Raw genomic sequence first — 19,738 nt, 5'->3', positions numbered from 1 at the left:
TCGACTTGGCTGGTGGCTGGTTTTTTTCGGCCAAAGTCGACTTGGCTGGAGGCTGGGGGAGTTCGGCTAAAGTCGATAGTTGACGCTTGTGTCTCTTGTTGGGGGGTTCATTCACATTTGGCGCTGCCGTGCCGGTATTCTGGAGTCGTCGTGAGATGAACGTGCTTAGATTGTGGCGGCCTATAAACCGGGTAGTCCAAGAACTCTGAGCCGCGGGTTTGCGCTCCCCAAAGCCAGGTATTGTCGACGCAGCATCCGCGACAACATCATCTCTGCACACCACCTGACCGTTTGCCACTTTTGCCTTGATTCGCTCAACAATACCAGCCTCGTATTGAAGCGTCGGAGGGGCCATGCCTGGTGGCGCTGCCCGCTTTGCCGATGGATCGGCCTGGGACTAGAATAACTTGTGCTTGTTAGTCATCCAACCCAGCAAGGTTGTCCGAGCCACACCATGACGACGACCCCCCTCGGTAGCGTCCCATCCATTTCGCTCGCATGCGAGCAGGATCTCGGTCTTCTCCGCATTCGTCCGCTGATCTGAGCTCGACATCTTGGCAAGAATCGATGTGTCGCGTTTCGGACAAACTCGACATGTACCTTACATTTCATTGGATGACATTTCTTAAATCCTATTGGTCAGAATGCATAATATACTAATTACGACCCATAAATGATTGTTTGAGAAGCATGCTGTTTAGTCATTCTACTTTTTGACAGCTGCCGCTCATCGGTGGCTCGCGAGTGTCGCTTACTCCCATTAACAGCAGTTTCGGGTTTACTCGACTGTGGGCGATTTTGGGTTTACTCGACGGTGCGTGATTTCGGGTTTACTCTACTGTGGGCGATTTTGGGTATTCTCGACGGTGCGTGATTTCGGGTTTACTCGACTGTGTATGCTCGGCGGTTTGCGACTTCGGGAATTCCCGATACTATGCCGGTCAGGCTTGACGAGCCAAAGCTAATATGTCCTGTGTGTCTGCAGGAGCAGGGTCTTGAATTCGGCTTGTAGCGAGGAGACGTTTGTGGGCTGCGATGCGTTTGTCCAAGACGCTGCACTTGTGCAGGGAACGCAGCGCGCGCAAAACACTGCCAGCGCCCTTCGCGTTAATGTTCCGCGACTTTAGGAAGTCCAACACGGCATCTTCAGCACGGCGACCGGCGTCCAAGACCTGATCTTTGTAGTCTGTAACCGTGGGGTCAAGCGTAAAGCCGTCTTCGAGGAACAGCTTCATGAAGGCAACGACGTGGCGTGATTCGGACTTCTTTTGGCGGTCAGAGCAGTCCCAGACGCGAGGAACACGGGTGTACCACTCGTACCATGCAGCGTAACTTGCTTCTTCCTCCGTTTTGGCTTGGGCTCCTTTGCTTGGTCTTCTTTAGCGGGTCTACGCGGCTCCTTAGCTTTCATCTGAGCCGCCTCGACAATCGTCAACCGCGCAGCTAGGGCCTTGTTTGAGGCAATAAGCTCATGAATGACAGCTAGAAGGTGATCGATGCTTGGGCAGTGGTGTTGGCTTGCATCTTGTGTTTGGGTTTGTTCTTGAGCAGGCGGAGCGGCTTCGCTGTCCTGCGCGACTGACCACGCAAGCATGTCGCCGATCGGGATGTCTGCAGCACGCAAGCTCTCTTCCACGCGCGTGACAATGGGGGCCGCGGGTGAGAGCTCCTTGAGCTGCGGGTAGTAATGGACCAGGTACGCAGTGAGGACACTGATGACCTTGGTGCTTACATTTAGACGTTGTTGCTTGAGACCTGTACAGGAATTGAATAGGAAGCCCTGCAATCGGCCGAGGCGTTCTTGACTGGCGTGATCAAGCGTCGCGACGTCGATGACCGCTGGAACGTCGTCTGCCGCCCACCCACTCAAGACCCGGGCCACCTTCCTGTCCTCGCGTGCCGTGTTAGTGATGTAGGCGAAGGCCTTCTTCGCCTTGGTCATATCCCAAGCACCGCGATCGAGGATCCACTGGGCGGCGAGGCGGTCATCCCCGTTCGCATGCTGAGCCCCGCCACGCCGGAAGGAGTGCGAGGTCAGGTCAGGGGTGGCTCCTGCCGGCTCGGCGACGCGCTTGAGCATCCTGTTCACGTACGCCTGCACGCTGTCTTCGCCGCGCTTGACCTCACCGGTGCGTGCCTCGGTTGGGGCTGGTGTTGATGTTTCTTGTGTGTCCGGGCAGATTTGCGGCGGTGGAACAGAGGATACGTTGCTGGCCGCGAGCATTGAAGGCAGGGACGACCACAGCGACGTCGAGCGAAGCAGGCTCGGCTTCCAGCAGCTCCAGCAGCGGCACACCTTCGTCAAGTGGCACGGCGACCTCCGCTACGAGATCGGGTAACTGGGACAGGAGTGCCGCGCATGGCGCGTCCTGCGTCGCTAGCGCTATGGCCAGAGCGTGCAAGGGACACGTCAAAAAGTCGCTCTTGTCCGGGATCAAGGTAAGACCCTGTTCTTCTGATGTCTTGACACGTAGCAGCCGCAGGTAGAAGGTGCCGTCTGCCGATACAGACACGTGCTGTTTTTGGATGTAGCCTAGGTCCGAAGATCGGCCAAAGCAGTGCCACATAAGCACGCGAGTGCTGAGTCTTGGTAGTCGGCGTGCACGCGTGCTGTGCTGTACACGTAACGGACTAAAGACTGTAAATCCTCCTTAGTACAAGGTGGAGCCTTATTAATCAAGCTACCTTTTTCGCGTTTCATGCAATGTTTATCTAAAGTCTTCCCTTGCTTTAGCAAGATGAACTCAGTAGGTACTCGCAAGTGTGGATACTTGTCAAATAGCTACAACTTGACATTTCTATGATACGCTATTGCCGTGTGTCGCGAGTCGCTTTGTTGGACCGGTTTGGGGCCGACCGACGCTGTATTGGAGTAGTAAGTGCTGCCTGTGCTTATAGGTTTATGGGGCACAAATAGCAAGGAGATCACTAAGCAAAATGCAATAAGTGTTCCTTACGACCTGTGTGGTCCTTTTAAGCAAAAATCACGACTGACCTTCCTTCTACTCCTAACTCTTTCTCTCTACCTCTGCAGATCCTTGCGTTTCAGTGCCTTCGGGTGACTCCGTTCCCGCTCACCCCTCCCAAAGACTTGATCCGTTCACCTTGACGGCCCTCAAAGCCGCCCAACATGCCATCCGTCCCCGAAGTCCCGCCACGACACTGCGAGGCACATCATCCCTCCAAGATACCTCTGGGTAGCGGCCCACGGGTCTCCACCTTCAAGACAACCCGGCCCACGGCCCACTACTTCTCGCCCGCGGCCACAGCAGGTGGACGCCCTCAGGCACTCATCGTCGCCCACGCAGAGTTGGAACGGTCCGAGCCGTTCCGACTCGGGACATCCTCCCCGACTGCATCTCGGCGTCCTCGCCGAGTGCACGCAGCTTGATCTACTTCTCTCCTTGCTTGCCAGGCCCTCCGTCCGGCCTGCAATCCACTGCGCGTCCGCACCCGCACTCTCGGCGCATTGCTCCCACCGTCCATCCTCCAGAATGCCTCACTTAGACGCTCAGCCTGCTCCTGCTCCTCGAGAGCCGCGCACCACACAGCGTTGCCCTCCGTGGCCATGGTCAGCGACGAACGCTCGCCTGCCGACGCCTCGTACAACCTCCACAGCTTGCTGTTTATGCATACCAGCGCAACCAGTAGTTAGTCACTATTGCCTGCTCGCCCTCCTCGGAGGCGAACCAGCAATCGAAGACCACGACTACGGCGAACACGCCGGCCACACCCTGGCAGATCCACTCGAAGACTTCGTAGATGAACAGCGGGGCGTAGAACGCCGAGAACAGGATCAGGGACGTCAGCGTCCATACCACCTTGGCGACAAGCTTGGCACGGGCGACCGAACGGCCAGACTCCAGACTCGCGTCCGTGCAGAACTTGGAGCACGCCTTCCGTCCCGACGCCCAAGTCTCAGGCAAGAAGACGCACCACAACTCGTGAAGGGCGTCAAGCCACTTGTAGAGCAACCTCCCCAGCCCGTCTTCGTGCTCGCCCTTGGACTCCAGCATGTGGTGAAGCACCGAATAAGATTTTCCAACTGCGATGACATCAAGCGACATGGTGGCAGAACGATAGGCAAGGATCAGGCTGCGGTCACGGATCAAGAGGGTCTATCGAGAGATCTCAAGCGATTGGATAACGTCGACGCGTAAGGCAACACATATGTCAAGACAGATTACGGGCGATCGCGCTTGGACTGCGGCGTGATTCGACGTAGACCCAAGCCCGGATCGACGACTAATCTCGCAGATCTAGGGCGGCCGAGGACAGAAGAGGACGGATCGGCAGTGCACGGCAACTCGCACAGGTCATCGATCGGGAGTTGATCGCCGATCGGGGTCGATCGTGGATCGGGAGCCAATCGTGGATCGCCGATCGACCCGGATGGGAAGCACATGGGGGCGAAGCCAGGGGAAGAATCCAGTAATCGTTTGGTTGTAGGATGGTAAGCAAGATGGTAGCAGTAGGGAGAGACCAGCTAAACATAAATCAGAGTCGAATTTGCACCGTGGAGCGCAAGTGGTCTGGAATCTCGAGGAGGAAGAGCATATTGGCCTCGATCGACTTGCGTTGTGGAGAACAGATTTGACTCCACACGTGATCCAAGACCACCAAGCCCCGGCAAGTCGCTCTCGAGCAGAATTTGCACCAAAGACCACAAGTCCCCTCAAGTCACCAAGTCCCAGGAACTACATTGGCCTCGGCAGCGTCGACACTTTGGATAGTGAACTAGCGGTACGGTTAAGACTGGATTAATACATTGGCCAGTTTGACCTACTCTAGTGATCTATCTTTTGTGTGCAAGTCTTCGATCGACCGGATATTAAGTGCTTGACCGGCGATCGTTTCTCCTCTCGATCAACCTCGATCCCGCTATAGGAAGCGGCAAGCAACTCAGGAAAGGAAGGAGCACACCCGAAAAGGCAACTACAGGCCTTGGATCAACTACAGGCCGACCGATCGAAGCGAAGAACCCTCGATCGGGGCGTATACTCGGACGCAGAGCGAAGACTACCGCGCTGCTCCACAAATTATCCCCGCGTCACGCTAAGACACTCGATCTTCACCAAGTGCTGCATCTTCGGAGCCCCGAGAGAGCAGATCCAGCCCGCCGACGGGTACACAAGGTGAGAACAAGTTCCGCCGATCACGGATCGTTGGGGGACCTCCTCCGTTAGTCGGTGTCTGGGCGCTGGTGGGAAGCTTGATCAGGCCTTAACCAAATTTTGGCCGATCCCGCTACACAACAATGGTGCGCGTGCCCGGATCTCTTGGGGACTCCGGATTGCACCGTGAGCCCGTAGAAGATGCGCAAGTGAAGAAAGAACCAGGGGAAGAGGCGTCGTCGGATATCGGATCGACGAAGACGCTGCTGAACAAAGCGAGATCCGCGGATCGACAGAGTGCTCGGAGGACTTCTGTCGACGGAATCGAGGGCGATCTGGAGACAGATCTAGAAGACAAACCTCAACATCCACCCCAGGTCCCTTCGGGGACCCCGGTGGATCTTGGTGCGAACCGAGATTCACTAACAAAACAAACTAAGGCGGGATCGGACCGATACGCGTTCGCTGACTCGCCGATCAGGCTCGATCCGAGCTACCTGGACGCGATCGCGGACAAGGACCAGATCGTGAGGAAGAAGCTGAGAGCGCCAGGCTTGGACGACGAAGATCCCAGACCGTCGGCGCTCGACTGGTCTGAGGCTGACCTGGATCGTCAGTATCACTTGAAGGAACTGCGAGACTTCTTGCGTCAAGATCCTGTCATGGTGATCGTGCGGCCAGAGCAGATCGACGACCCGAAGGGCCCGATTTCGCCCCCCCGAGTGACGGATAACAAGCTGATGGCGGTGAAGAACCTGCTCGGGCTGTTGAAGGAAGCCGGCTTCGTGGCTGGCACCTTTGATGCGAACGATCTTTTCGATCAAGATCTCGATGTGACACGGAGCCAGCGTCAGGAACGTATGCGATCAGGACCTCGGAAGCAGAAACCCAAATCGACCGATCGGACCACCAGTGCAACCGGATCAGATGAGTCGAATGGCAGACTGGAGTCTTACTTTCAGGCTGCGATGGCCCGATTTCTGAAGGAACAACAGGCCACGGTGGTAACACCTACTCCAGCGGTCGACGACGACGTTGGATCGCGGGACGTCGAGATGGAGTCAGCCGGATCACCGGATCATGATCTCTCTCAGTGGGAATACGATCCGGACGACATCGATCTACCGAGTTCAGCCCCTGCTGCGGTGGCCACCGCTGCCTCGGGACTCACTGGGTCCTCATTGATCCAGCGTGTGCGAATTTCGGCGATGTCCGATCTTAAGGAGTTCAGTGGCAAGGATCAGGACGAAGACCGCGCCCGATCGTGGATCAGCAAGGTGAAGTCGGCGTTCCTGCGAGATCAGGCTACGGAAGAAGAGAAGTGCCTGACCTTCGCTGATCTACTGGCGGGCCCGGCGAAGAACTGGTACCGCCAGCTGGGCCGATCGACGCGGAACAAGTGGAGCGATCTACTCCGGAATTTCCAGATCCAGTATTGTGGCCTGGGAGTATCAGTCGCCTGGCAGTATTACCATTCTCGCAAGAGATATGATGAATCGCCGTTGGAGTACCTCAATCGACTGAATGTGGCGGCTCTGCGTGCGAGATTGAAGATCAAGGACGGAGATTCCAAGGCCCGCCGAGAACATGCCGAACACTTTATCGAGACGCTGGGCGATCCGGAACTGGCCGATCGGCTCACCTTACTCCGGCTTGCGGACGCAGAAGATCTGGAGGAAGTCCTGCGCGCTCGAGAGCGCGCGAAGAGCAGACAGAAGCGATCTGCCTTTGGATCGAAGTATCGTCAGAAGGTTCCGACGTCAGCACCAGCTGCTGCAACCAAACGGGCAGTGCGTGCAGTTCAGATCGCGAGCCAGGAGTCTGGATCGGACACGGGATCAGACGGGTCGGACTCGGAGGGTGATCTACGTCGCGTTTACCTAGCGTCGGCCGAGGACAAGTCTCGCAACGCTGGGGGTGACGCGACGAAGCCAGATTGAAGCAACCAAGCGCAGCTCAACCATGACCCACCTCGATCGGATCCACGATCGCGATCTTCACCTGACGGATCGGAGCGATCAAGCCGCTGCTCACATTGTGGATCGTGGAAACACACCGATCTCGATTGTTGGAGACGTTTGACGTGCGAGAAGTGTGGCAAGAGAGGTCATCCGGCGGATCGCTGCCTGTTTGTGTGCCGTGGATGTGGCGAACTACACGAGATGGGCAAGTGTCCGATGGAGGAATTCTACAACCAGATCCGTCAATGGTTCAACCCGGTGAAGCACGCTGGCATGTTGCCCGCGATCGCCGAGAAGATGTTAAACGAGGACGCTCGCCGGGTTGGAATCCGGTACGAGCCGAGCGTTCTAGGTACTGCATTCGTGAACAAGAACACGGTAGATCGAGTAAGTGGACGGACTGATCTAAGTGGTAATACATGTGATCTGCATGCGAAATCCACCGCCAAGGTCTTAAGTCTACATTGATCGGACGACTTCAGCCGTTCTGACGCCGAAGTGCCCTTGGATCTCCAGTCTGGAGAAACGCGGGGCTATTGGAAACAACGCAGACCGGAAGAATGGCTCACGCCAGCTGATGGAGAAGTGACGACCGAGATCCCGGAGCGTGATCGCGATCGAAGTCGGCCTCGCGTCAGCGAACACCGCAGATCTGGCGATGTGGTGCCTGATCTCCTTCCTGGGGAGTCCAGAGGGTACTGGAAACATCATTCGCCAGGTAAGTGGTTCCGCCAGGCCAAGATCACTGGCAAGATCAACAATGAGAAGTCGATCTTACTCTTAGACACCGGCGCCGAGGTGTCCATCGTGGACACCGCCTTTGCTCGTAAGGTGGGGTGCTATGTCGACATGAGTCAGAGCCAGGAATGTGTGGGGATTGGCGAAATCGTGTACATGACGGAAGGAAGGACCAGGATCAAGGTTACGCTGGCAGGATCGCTGGTGTATTTCTTCGATATCTGGGTTGGCGATCTATCAGGACAAGAAGCGATCCTGGGTATGGACTTTATGGTTCCAGCTGGGATCCGCCTCGATCTTGCGGACGGATCCATCTGTCTCCCCGACGAAGTCAAGATCCAGCTTAGCGGACGGCGCCAGCTGTACAACGACAATGTCAGACACGTGTGTGTGTGGATCAGGGAATGCAGATCGCGATCGGGGATTCGATCGAGCTTCCGCTACGAATGAATGTGACAGATCGAGAAAAGCTATGGGTCACCCGTGGAGATCGCTGGGTGCCGACTGTGGTCCGAGGACCCGGCAGGATCAGATATCTCCAGGTTACCAACATCAGCGACAAAGACCTCGTCTTGCATCGGAATCAGCGGATCGGGATGTGGCTGGCTGGAGATCGGATACCCCGGACCCCAGGATATGTGTCGATCGGATCTTGCCGATACGTGGAATGGCAGAATCTAGCCTTTCAAGCCACGACAGATGACCGGCCGACGAACCAGGAGGTACCAGCGGGACCTCCAGCACCTGCCGTCGAACGACCGATTTATCCAACGCCCCGAGCCATTCTCCAGAGGCACAATGTATCCCCGATCGTCGATCAGTCGACGGGTCCACCCGATCCAACAAGCGAACCTGGGGCAATGAGCCCTGATCCGGAGGTGGCCGTCGTTGATACTCTCAGATCAGGGGGCGGACCGTTGCAGGAAGGTGATCCCGAGACAGAGGGGTCGGGGTCGTCTGTGGTATCGAAAAATGGAGATTACCGGAGCGATTGCCCGTCACCCAAGAATCAAGGTACAATCAAGGAGCAGCCAAGTGCGAGATGGAAGTGGCTGCTTTGGTTAAGCTGACGACATTATCCTCGTTGGAGTGGCAGATAGTGGCAGAAGCCTCGTCGGGTCCTAATACAACCCCGAACGAGGCTTCATGGTACCCACTTTTAGGTACAGATGCATTTAGTTACGTACTTCGGCCGCACTTATTAGTGTAGCCGCGGTCGTCATTTGATGTGTCCGGAATCGCCTTATTGCGATCGTTCACACTAGATATTTGTATAGGGACATAGGACTCATCATAGGATGACCAGAACGAGGCTCCAGGGCCTCAGAAAGCTCAGTAATAAAATGACAGTCTTCCCCCAAAGCCAACTAGGGTCCAGTCCGACTTCGGTAAGTGTAGCTAGCTTATTGTAGTGCCTGGATACGCTCGGCTGCGTGTGGATGCCTGTCGGGGAGCTTATCGTGCATTGACCGAGAGTTTCCTTGGCAGCACCAAGAGTTGGCGTGGCCGGAGAGGCAGGAACGGTATTAGAGTATCGTTCAGTATATATTTGTGGGATTAGAGTGTCCCTGAGTGTATTAGTCTACCTACCGAGGTATTACCTTGGTCCCCCTGTATAAGGCCTAACACGCCGGTACCCTTCCTTCCTGAAGGACTGCAGTGGGGTTGCGCGAAAGCGCTACATAGTATCCTAGCCTTAGCTCGTGGCTAGTGGTACAGGTTTTGGGTTGACCGAAGATAACCTAAGGTGCACAGAGGCGCTTGCAACCGACCCGGTGTAAGGGATCGTTCCTGGTCTTCAGGTTTTGATCCAATAAGCGCTTACCTTTGCGGGTTAGCGTGTTGTTGGTGTCTCTAATACCTTTTGGTAGAAGAGAATTTTAGTGGTATTACCACACCACACGTCTGCTTTGGCTATCCTCGTCGGAGATCCACTAGACCCACGGTCGGATCCTGCTGAGTTGGTGTGTGAACCTTTTGGATCGGAGGACGAATGTTCTCCAGAACAGGAACAGCCCCCCACCTTCGCCGATCACGGATCAAGCGTGTGCACCGATAGATGACGTGAAGCCGCATGATGGTCGTGCGGGTGATCCATAGGGGAAGCCAGATCATGTGGGTTCCGGTGGTATAGCAATTGAGATGGGCGAAATCGTGTTCCCTCACTTGCCATCGACCGATCAGGTCGACGGTTGTGCTGTCGATCCAGATCTTGGGGGCGGGAGTACCGATCGGACACACCCTGTGGTAATACTACACCACAACTGGTGCCGCGACCCGGGATTGGTGCGACCTTCTGTGTGTCTGGGTTGTTGTAGGTCTTACCCCAACGAGCAAAGAGGAGAAGAAGAAGAGAAGAAGAAGAGAAGCGAAGAAGAAGAAGAAGTGAAAAGATGGCGAAGGGAGTCAAGTCAGCGGTACCAGCAACGCCGATCAAGTCGAGTGGAACGCGCAACGAGGCATCGGTGCGCTCCGGAAGCTCGTTCTCGACCCCAGCGACGGATCGGATGGAGTCGATCGACGAGTGTTCGGCGAGATGCGACACGGCGATTGATTCCTCGGACGCCAAAGAAGATGACGAAGATGATGACTGGGATGTGAGGACTGTGATGTCCGAGACTTCGGAGGCCGCGGTTGTGTCGGCCGGCCGCAGTGGAGGATCAAGGTCGATCACCCGCGACCTCCCCGAAACGTTCAACGACATGCCGGGCCCCGAGCCCGGCTGCGACGCGGATGACGGTGCGACCGAGGGTTTCAAAGCCTCGGTGACGGTAGGAGGGGCAAACCCAAGCCGGTTGGCACTCGTCCTCCCCTCAACGGCGATACTCCGGCGACCAACAAGGTTCTAGGCCGATGCCTGGAGCTGATGAAGGCCAAAAGTGAGTGGATGCAGTTGTTCTCCCCGAAGCAGGTCCGCCAGGCCATCTGGATGGACCTCGGAGGGGCTTTGGCAACGCCGATCAACTCAACGAGCACTCGGCAGGTCGCTCAGAACACTGTGGACCTCCTGCGTGCAATGGGGTGCGAGCCCCAGATTCTCCCGACGGAGGCTGCACTCGCGAGCTGGACGCCAACCACCGCCGCCAAGGCTCTTACTAAGTGGAGGAAAAAGTTACGTGAGGCCCTTGGGGTGGCAGACCGAGGCTCAACGAAGCTTCATTCGGCCTCGGGAGCGGTTGACTCCTCCAAGGTCCCGCTACCAGCGACCCCTCGGAAGGCAGCCACGGATGACGGAGTCTTCGCAGTCAAGGGCGAGCCTTCGCCTTACATGCAATACTCGCACATGGTAACCCCACGATCTGCGGACCGTAGTGAACGTCTGGCTAGGGAGACCGAGGTTTCGTACGCAACGCCTGGCACGCGCGGGGCAACCGGTCGCCGATCCAGCCGCCGTTACGACCTCCGAGATGAGTGACGATGATCTCGGGTCCGACTGTTACGAGGGCGACCTGCCAAGCGAATGGGCCCGTCAGGTACGCGAACTGAGCGCGACTGACAATCAGAGCTCAACCCCGAAGCTCGAGATTACCACGCATCTACCTCTCTGCAACATCAAGTCGTTCTACGGTGTGCGCGACAAGAGCGAACACTCCATGTAGTGGCTTCGTACGTTCGTCTACGAGATGAGGTGGACACATGCGCCGCCCAAAGAGTGGTGCATGCCGTTCGAACTCAAGCTCAGAGATGGGGCTTTGTATTGGTGCCGCCAGCTTCCACGCAAGACGAGACGCACGTGGATACTGCTGTGCGAGGCATTCATTAAGTACTACTGCTCGAAGTTCGCCCAGTCTGCAAAGGCTCGGTACTACTCGGCCAAACGAGAGAACAAAGAGCATGTATGTGACTACCTCAACCCGCTCAACGGCTGCGCTCGCAACGCCGGGGTGCAGTTTGAGCACGGGGATCGTGACACGAAGGACCACGTCGAACACTTCTTAGTTACGTGTGACGACCGAAACTTAGAAGACCGTCTGTGCCACGTTCGGGTCAAGAGCATTCATGACCTCGAAGACAAGATCAACGACATTCTGCGTCACCGTGACCGAAAATCGACCCGCGGATCATCGGTTCGCCGCTCCCGCAGTCAAGATGACAGTCGCCGTCGCGACGCGCGGTCGAACGAGGATTCTCGAAGTGGTTATCGCTGGGAACGAGTTACCGCGACGAGGACCGCCGCGAACGACGTTACCGCGGCGACGACCGCCTCACCGATCGTCGTGATGACGACCGCCGCCGTGGCCGACGTGACGGGTCACCGCACCGGTCGAGGGTTACTTTGGTCGACGCCCTTCCCGATGGGATGGCAGAATGGAACATCGGAGGCTCGGTCGGTGCACGCAACGAGACTTCGTACCCCCCCCCCCCCCCCGACGTGATGCTGAGGCGAACGAGAATTACTTCGAGGATGAGCGCCAGTACTCGGACGACCAACGCTCGGACGAGGATTCAGACGCCGATTACGACTCGGACGAGTCTACTCGGCATGTCGCTGCCGCTAACGACGCTGAGCGCAGGGCCGCAGCCGATGGAACGTTCGTCCGGTCTGACAACCGACGCTACAGGAACGGAGGAGGCCCGTCCAACCGCAAACGAGATGGCCGTCGCCAGTTTGGGCCGTGTGCCGCGTGCGGAAGCCCGTCCCACTCGGTGCACTTCTGCTACTGGCGGTGCAAACTGTGCAAACAGGTGCACGACGCTGGGAAGTGTGAAGCACTCCACGAGCTCACCAAGCTCCTGAAGTCCAAGGTCGACAAGAAGGATCTGTCGCCAGAGCTGCAAGCCTGGTGTATGGAAGCCATTTAAACTAGGCAGCCCGCCAACTGAAACTGGGTTGGTCCCAATCGTGCTGCCACAGTTAGCTGAACCTGCTGTTGATGCGGACTATCTGTTCGCGTTCATGAGCGAAAGTAAACGGCCTGACGACCTAAAGAACAATGAACGTGTGAAACCGACCGAAAATGGAGAGAACCGGGACGCAAGTCTTGTTGAGATTGGTATTGATGAAGATGATGATGACGAACGTGATGGACACCCGACCGAGGCTTTAATCACAAGTCTAGCCCAGATCAGGGGACCACCTCGGAGCGGTGAAATTACTGCCCGGTGAGAGACTGAGGTGGTGGTCGTCCCAACGATACAAGAGGAAGCGAATAAGAGCTTTGGTCAATGGCGCTGTGGACGACGCGCGAACGAGGATACTTCTTGACACTGGAGCGAATGTTAGCGTGATTTCTGTCAGCTTCGCCAAGCGGCTTCGTGTGCGAAGTCTCGAAGTCTGCGGGATCAACCCAGGGGTGATGGAGACCCGGCGACGGACGCTCGTCAAGATCACCCTCGGGTAGAAGCAGGTCTACGAATTTGAAATGTGGATAATGGATCACAGTGCCGGGGTGGATGTGGTCCTTGGGATGGACTTTATGATCCCGGCTGGAATCCGGCTGGATCTATTTCATGGCACCGCACGCCTTCCGGACGAGGTCATGGTACCGCTGCTAAAGTCGCAGAGTGTTGAAGATGACGAACCTTATGGCACGCAGCCTTCGTGTGGTCCGATCGAGGATTTATATGTACCCTGTCGCGAGTGGCGAGAGTTTCGACTGCCGCGCCAGCGGCTACCTCGTTCGGAGTACGATGTGTGGGTACGACGCACGGATAAGCTCGTGCCGACCGTAACGAGGTTTCGACGGGGGCAGCCGACGTGGGTACGGCTCACCAATATTACGACCACAGCGGCACAATGCGCCAAGCATGACTCCGTGGTGCTGTGGGTACCACATGGTGAACTACCGCGAGAGACTGGTTACGCGAGATTAGACTCTAACAAGTACAAGGAGTGGCAGGTGCTGGCATACTCAACGAGCCGTGACGAGACTCTGTATGGAAGGAAGCGATGTCTCTATGACCAATGGCTGGCCAAACAGCCACCCGCAGTTGAGCGCGGGACTTACTCGACGCCGCAGAAGATCTTACGGAGACCGCTCGACGCTCCAATATGGCCGAGAGGTCATCTTCAAGGTCGTCCTAACGACGATTATTCTTCGCTCGGTATATCGGATCATGCTAACGACCCCAGGGTCTCCCAAGGCTCGGTCAAAGTTATTGAGCCTGGTGCAGACGACATAGAACGTGATGGTATATCCAACGACGGTTCAGACGACGAGGCGAGTGCACGGACCGACTCCGACGCACTGGAAGGGTCGTCGCTTCACCGAGCGGCCTATGCATCCAAGCGCACCGATCATAACGCCTATAGCATCGAACATGGGGCACAGGAAGCCCCGGCCGAGGTGTCAGCAGCCGGAGATAAGCGTGATGATGGTGTTGGAGAGCTGAACGACGATTCGGGAGAAGATCATGACGCGCCAGATGTAACAGCAGCGGTGGAACCCGCCCCGCGGATGGCCGAAACAGCGACTGATACGCAAGCACGCCCTGAACCAGATCAAACGTCGGTCGCGTGGGGCAACGCCACTATCGACTGGGGTGAACATGATCCTGGACCGAACGACATTTTAACTGAAGCAGGAACCGCCACGACCGAGACTAGTACCGATGGAGAAAATTGTGTCGATGGCCCGGACAAAGAGGACCCTGCAAGCCTATTGGAGGCGAAATACACCTCATTCTTATATGCAATGGTTGCGGAAGGGTTCCCGGAGGTTGAGGACACCGCGAACGAGATTAATCTCAGCGACTACGCGCAGGAGTCGCTACCGACATCTCGACTGAAGCCTACCACTCGGATTTGGCCCTACATGGAACGAGGTAAACCAAGACACGAGTCCTGATTCTCAGTGGTGGGCTGGTAAAGGTTTGGAAGTGGGACGGACCTGAGATGACGTACCTAAGCACAGACGAACACCGTTCGATTGTTTGTTTGGATGATGACCTGCACGAGTGGCGAACGCAGCACGATGTTTGCACGTGGCCCAAGTCGTTGACAAGTTGCATACGCTAACGACGTTTGAACTGCCCGCGAGGGTTACCCAGTTCGCGATGGCAGACGAATGAAGCTACTGGAAACGATGATTGAACTGTCTGCGAGGGCTATCCAGCTCGCAGCGACAGACGAAGGAAATTTCTGAAATTTGCATATTACATGTGATGTGAATGAGTCATGATGGAGTGGCATCTCGGAATGCCTCGGTCAACACCCCAGCAGATGAAACGAACAAGGATGAAGCTCAAGGATGAAGCTCAAGGAAGGGTGATCGAGGCTTCGGGTGCCGATATTAACGTGGAAGAAGGTCGCGCCTATGCGCCGGACCTCGACTTGCAACGATGTATGGATTTGATGATGAAGTGAAGATACGAGTGGATCCGGGACCGCTACGCCCGACAACTACGTTTCGTTCAAGGCGGTGGTGCCTGATGTAGCCTGCGCGGAAACTGTGGGAACCCTGAACGAGAATTGGTGCGGCTCGAAAAGATGTGATTGCAACACAGCGGGTCGCTTGATGGAGGCTGGGGTACCCAGACCTTACGTTACGACCACCGAGTATTTGCTGTAAGTGGATCACGAACCACGGTCAACACTGGTACAGTTTCTCACGCAAAAGTGGAAGAAGCTGAAGGCTCGACCGACGTTTCTGGTGCGGTGGTTCCCGAGCCACAGACTGAGGCAACTAAACCCGATTTGGTTGCGACCACCGGAAAATCCGGATGGAACTGTGGAACGAAGGCAACGAAACCACAGTCGACACAGCTACACTATCTCCGAGTGAAAACGAAGCAAGTGATGATGTGACCGACGTTGGCGGTGCAGCGATTCGCGAGCTTCAAGCTGGGGCAACCATACCTGCCTCCTTTACGACCACCGAAGTTCCGACGTAGTAATGGTGTGAGACTGGACGAGTCATCGCACGTTCCCTGACTACTGCAGTTGACGTTGAACCCTCGAACGACGCAGAACTAGCTACAGAAGATGTCAGCGACGCTGAGAAGTATGCGGACGATGTGTGACGAGCGGCGGTCAGCAGCATGTCGATGGAACGTCGGACCATACGACCACCGGAACTCCGGTAGATTGGTATTGCGGCCAGAAGAGTGGCAGGGCATGCTGCTCAGTTTGACCCTCAGGTGATGCAGCACTTTCTAAAGCAGACACCAATGTCATCGAGGAAACGAAGCCAAGGTATAACTCAGGGGCAGTGCGCGGGGCATCGACCGAATAACCAACGTCGGACCATGCGACCACCGGAATTCCGGTGGTGTAGCAATGGATGGACTGACGGTTGAAGCATGACCGGCTACCGTACGCCGTTCCGATTGAGTTTTACACGCTGCAGAAGATGCCACTGAAGGTGAAGTAAACGGAACCAAGACGCAAACACCGGCAGTCCGCACGGTATCGGTGGAACGACCAACGTCGGACCATACGACCACCAAAATGCATCGGGCATGTGTATCACCGTGCGCAACGTAGCGGCTCCAAGCATCCTCAAATCCTCGGTGGCCCTAGCAGAAGATGAAATATCACTGGAGGAACCTTGTGGTGTGTCGACCGACACTTCAGCAGCGACGGAAGTCACTGGAGCCTCGGTCACAGGTGCAGCTTGCGCCGGAACCGTATTATCAGCACCAACAGGACCACCGGTGAGTAATGAAAGATCTTGCGACCCTAGCCAACGTTGCAAAGTATCGGTGACTACATCGACAGCACCTTGGGATGCCGGAGAAAAAGCTGGCTTCATTAACGAGGATCCAACTGATGGCGAAGAGCAGCAAGAGCGCCCAGCGTACCGGACCAGAACACTGAAGGTCCAGGAGAGCGGCCGTCGCAACGGTCAAGCGCAAGCGCGATGAATGAACCATGAAGTTTACGGACGGGAGGCGCCTAGACGCTCACCTGTTGCGGAGGCTCGTGTCCAGGCGGGGGCAGTTGTGGTATCGAAAATGGAGATTACCGGAGCGATTGCCCGTCGCCTAAGAATCAAGGTACAATCAAGGAGCAGCCAAGTGCGAGATGGAAGTGGCTGCTTTGGTTAAGCTGACGACATTATCCTCGTTGGAGTGGCAGATTGTGGCAGAAGCCTTGTCGGGTCCTAATACAACCCCGAACGAGGCTTCATGGTACCCACCTTTAGGTACAGATGCATTTAGTTACGTACTTCGGCCGCACTTATTAGTGTAGCCGCGGTCGTCATTTGATGTGTCCGGAATCGCCTTATTGCGATCGTTCACACTAGATATTTGTATAGGGACATAGGACTCATCATAGGATGACCAGAACGAGGCTCCAGGGCCTCAGAAAGCTCAGTAATAAAATGACAGTCTTCCCCCAAAGCCAACTAGGGTCCAGTCCGACTTCGGTAAGTGTAGCTAGCTTATTGTAGTGCCTGGATACGCTCGGCTGCGTGTGGATGCCTGTCGGGGAGCTTATCGTGCATTGACCGAGAGTTTCCTTGGCAGCACCAAGAGTTGGCGTGGCCGGAGAGGCAGGAACGGTATCAGAGTATCGTTCAGTATATATTTGTGGGATTAGAGTGTCCCTGAGTGTATTAGTCTACCTACCGAGGTATTACCTTGGTCCCCCTGTATAAGGCCTAACACGCCGGTACCCTTCCTTCCTGAAGGACTGCAGTGGGGTTGCGCGAAAGCGCTACATAGTATCCTAGCCTTAGCTCGTGGCTAGTGGTACAGGTTTTGGGTTGACCGAAGATAAACTAAGGTGCACAGAGGCGCTTGCAACCGACCCGGTGTAAGGGATCGTTCCTGGTCTTCAGGTTTTGATCCAATAAGCGCTTACCTTTGTGGGTTAGCGTGTTGTTGGTGTCTCTAATACCTTTTGGTAGAAGAGAATTTTAGTGGTATTACCACACCACACGTCTGCTTTGGCTATCCTCGTCGGAGATCCACTAGACCCACGGTCGGATCCTGCTGAGTTGGTGTGTGAACCTTTTGGATCGGAGGACGAATGTTCTCCAGAACAGGAACAGCCCCCCACCTTCGCCGATCACGGATCAAGCGTGTGCACCGATAGATGACGTGAAGCCGCATGATGGTCGTGCGGGTGATCCATAGGGGAAGCCAGATCATGTGGGTTCCGGTGGTATAGCAATTGAGATGGGCGAAATCGTGTTCCCTCACTTGCCATCGACCGATCAGGTCGACGGTTGTGCTGTCGATCCAGATCTTGGGGGCGGGAGTACCGATCGGACACACCCTGTGGCTGTCTTAGCTGTGGAAGAGTCGAGATCAAGTGACGATACAGTAGTCGATGGTGTTCCCGCATCTGAACGACTGCCGCAAGTGGCCGAAAACTCATCGATCGTTGGAGGTGATCAGGTAAAAATTGAGGCCACACCCACTTCAAATCAGGACGATCTCGTTGCGTCAGAACCAAATCGACACGTTGGTGCTGATGATCAGGTCCATTACCACGAGGGCGGGAATCTGTCAGCAGAAGATGTCGAAGGTGAATTAGCTGTGCTTCCTGAAATTATGATCTCGACATCGATGATATCAAGGTGGGAGATCTGAAGTTCAACACCCCGGAGGAGATCGATCGGCTGCGAAAGAAGATCTGGCACAGGAATCACCTGCTGATCGGCAAGGGCAATGCACTTCCCCCAGCAGCCCGGGGCGTCACCTGCGACATCGATGTGGGCGACGCGAAGCCGATCGCTCAACGTGTCCGGAAAGTTGCCCCTCAGTTCGTGGAGAAGGTGTCCGAGCTGATCAAGGGATTATTGTCAGGCAAGATGATTCGGAAATCTCGATCACCGTGGGCCTCGCCGATCGTCGTGATCATCAAGAAGAACGGCGTGGATATCCGACTCTGCATCGATTATCGGCTCGTCAACAGTCTAACCAGGCTGATGGTATATCCGGTGCCCTTGATCAACGATTTGCTGGGGGATCTGGATAAGGTACTCTGGTATTGCTCTTTGGACATGGCTAGTGGATTCTGGGTGGTGACAATGACCGATCGATCTCGTGCGATCTCGGCCTTTATCACCCACATGGGTCTGTTCGAGTGGAACCGGATGCCGTTCGGCTTGAAGAACGCTCCTCAGATCTACCAGCGACTTCTGGACGACGCGTTGTATGGGTTCACCAGGATCCCGCGATCGTCAGACTGTGAAGTTACTACGGACTTGATCGAGTCAGGAGAACCAGAAGATCCGGGGCGTCCATCAGTGCTAGGTCGCAGATCGTACATCGATGATATTCTTGTGACGGCCGGATCATGGGATGAGCTGTGGATCGTGTGGATCACCTGCTGGACGCTTGTGATAAGTGGAATGTCTCGATCAGTGTGGAGAAGAGCTCTTGGTGGATGCGTAAGGTGGACTATCTGGGACATCGTGTGTCGAACGACGGGCTAGAGGCTAATCCGAAGGATCTCACTGCTTTGACTGATCTGCCGTTCCCCGGATCGCTCCGATCGATGCAGTCATTCTTGGGCAGTCTCAACTACTACAGTCGTTTCTTGGAAGATTACGCGATCTACGCGGCGATCCTGTATGAACTGCGCGAGGTGGACTTCGCCGAGCTGAAGAAGCGCCCTGATCTGCGCCAGATCCTGGATCGTCAAGTGCCGAACTCAGTGGATACGGACCCAGTGAATCCCGATCGGACTCCACCAGTTCCTGAAGTCGGGGTCGCCGATGAACGCTGGATCCGTGCTCATCGTGCCTTTTCGACACTGAAGATGAAGATCGCGACGACACCGATCCTGCTGCACTTCGATCGCGATCGGACTCCGGTCGTGATTGTGTATGCGAGTGGCTGGGCGATCTCGGCCGCATTGACGCCGGAGCACGACCAGATCTATCATCCCGTTACCTTCGCCAGTCCAACGCTGAAGTCGAATGAATTGAACTACAACGTGGTGGAGAAAGAAGTGCTGGCGCTGTTACGGATCCTGGACCTGAACTATAACATGCTGGTTGGACGATCGATCCGGGTCTTGACCCGACA

General features: G+C 55.8%; 6 protein-coding genes across 6 annotated transcripts; 3 read left to right on the top strand and 3 right to left on the bottom strand.

Moving 5' to 3' along the window:
• Positions 1 to 2,006: 2,006 nt before the first annotated feature.
• On the top strand, positions 2,007 to 2,487 carry PHYSODRAFT_499163 (hypothetical protein; the record flags this gene model as incomplete). Its single annotated transcript, XM_009529809.1, has 2 exons — positions 2,007 to 2,089; positions 2,280 to 2,487. Coding segments are annotated over 2 exons (291 nt in total), but the record flags the coding sequence as incomplete, so codon positions are not given.
• A 46-nt stretch (positions 2,488 to 2,533) lies between these two features.
• Positions 2,534 to 2,782, bottom strand: PHYSODRAFT_498476 (hypothetical protein; the record flags this gene model as incomplete). Its single annotated transcript, XM_009529808.1, has 1 exon — positions 2,534 to 2,782. A coding segment is annotated over one exon (249 nt), but the record flags the coding sequence as incomplete, so codon positions are not given.
• A 500-nt stretch (positions 2,783 to 3,282) lies between these two features.
• Positions 3,283 to 3,645, bottom strand: PHYSODRAFT_501281 (hypothetical protein; the record flags this gene model as incomplete). Its single annotated transcript, XM_009529807.1, has 1 exon — positions 3,283 to 3,645. A coding segment is annotated over one exon (363 nt), but the record flags the coding sequence as incomplete, so codon positions are not given.
• A 59-nt stretch (positions 3,646 to 3,704) lies between these two features.
• PHYSODRAFT_376471 (hypothetical protein) lies at positions 3,705 to 4,016 on the bottom strand (the record flags this gene model as incomplete). Its single annotated transcript, XM_009529806.1, has 1 exon — positions 3,705 to 4,016. A coding segment is annotated over one exon (312 nt), but the record flags the coding sequence as incomplete, so codon positions are not given.
• Positions 4,017 to 5,257: 1,241 nt separating this feature from the next.
• On the top strand, positions 5,258 to 7,054 carry PHYSODRAFT_332751 (hypothetical protein; the record flags this gene model as incomplete). Its single annotated transcript, XM_009529805.1, has 1 exon — positions 5,258 to 7,054. The coding sequence occupies one exon, from the start codon at positions 5,258 to 5,260 to the stop codon at positions 7,052 to 7,054; it is 1,797 nt and encodes a 598-aa protein (XP_009528100.1).
• Positions 7,055 to 7,076: 22 nt separating this feature from the next.
• Positions 7,077 to 15,119, top strand: PHYSODRAFT_332750 (hypothetical protein; the record flags this gene model as incomplete). The annotated part of the gene is made up of 13 exons (XM_009529804.1): positions 7,077 to 7,190; positions 7,277 to 7,462; positions 7,592 to 8,188; positions 8,215 to 8,535; positions 10,132 to 10,584; positions 10,656 to 11,150; positions 11,221 to 11,286; positions 11,524 to 12,144; positions 12,197 to 12,599; positions 12,673 to 12,916; positions 13,008 to 13,151; positions 13,197 to 14,578; positions 14,929 to 15,119. The coding sequence occupies 13 exons, from the start codon at positions 7,077 to 7,079 to the stop codon at positions 15,117 to 15,119; spliced, it is 5,217 nt and encodes a 1,738-aa protein (XP_009528099.1).
• Between the last annotated feature and the right edge of the window lie 4,619 nt (positions 15,120 to 19,738).

Source organism: Phytophthora sojae, assembly GCF_000149755.1.
Source record: "Phytophthora sojae unplaced genomic scaffold PHYSOscaffold_4, whole genome shotgun sequence".
NCBI classification, from domain to species: domain Eukaryota; phylum Oomycota; class Peronosporomycetes; order Peronosporales; family Peronosporaceae; genus Phytophthora; species Phytophthora sojae.
The sequence above is the reverse complement of the archived record's forward strand: the minus strand, read 5'-3'. Positions and strand labels throughout refer to the sequence as shown.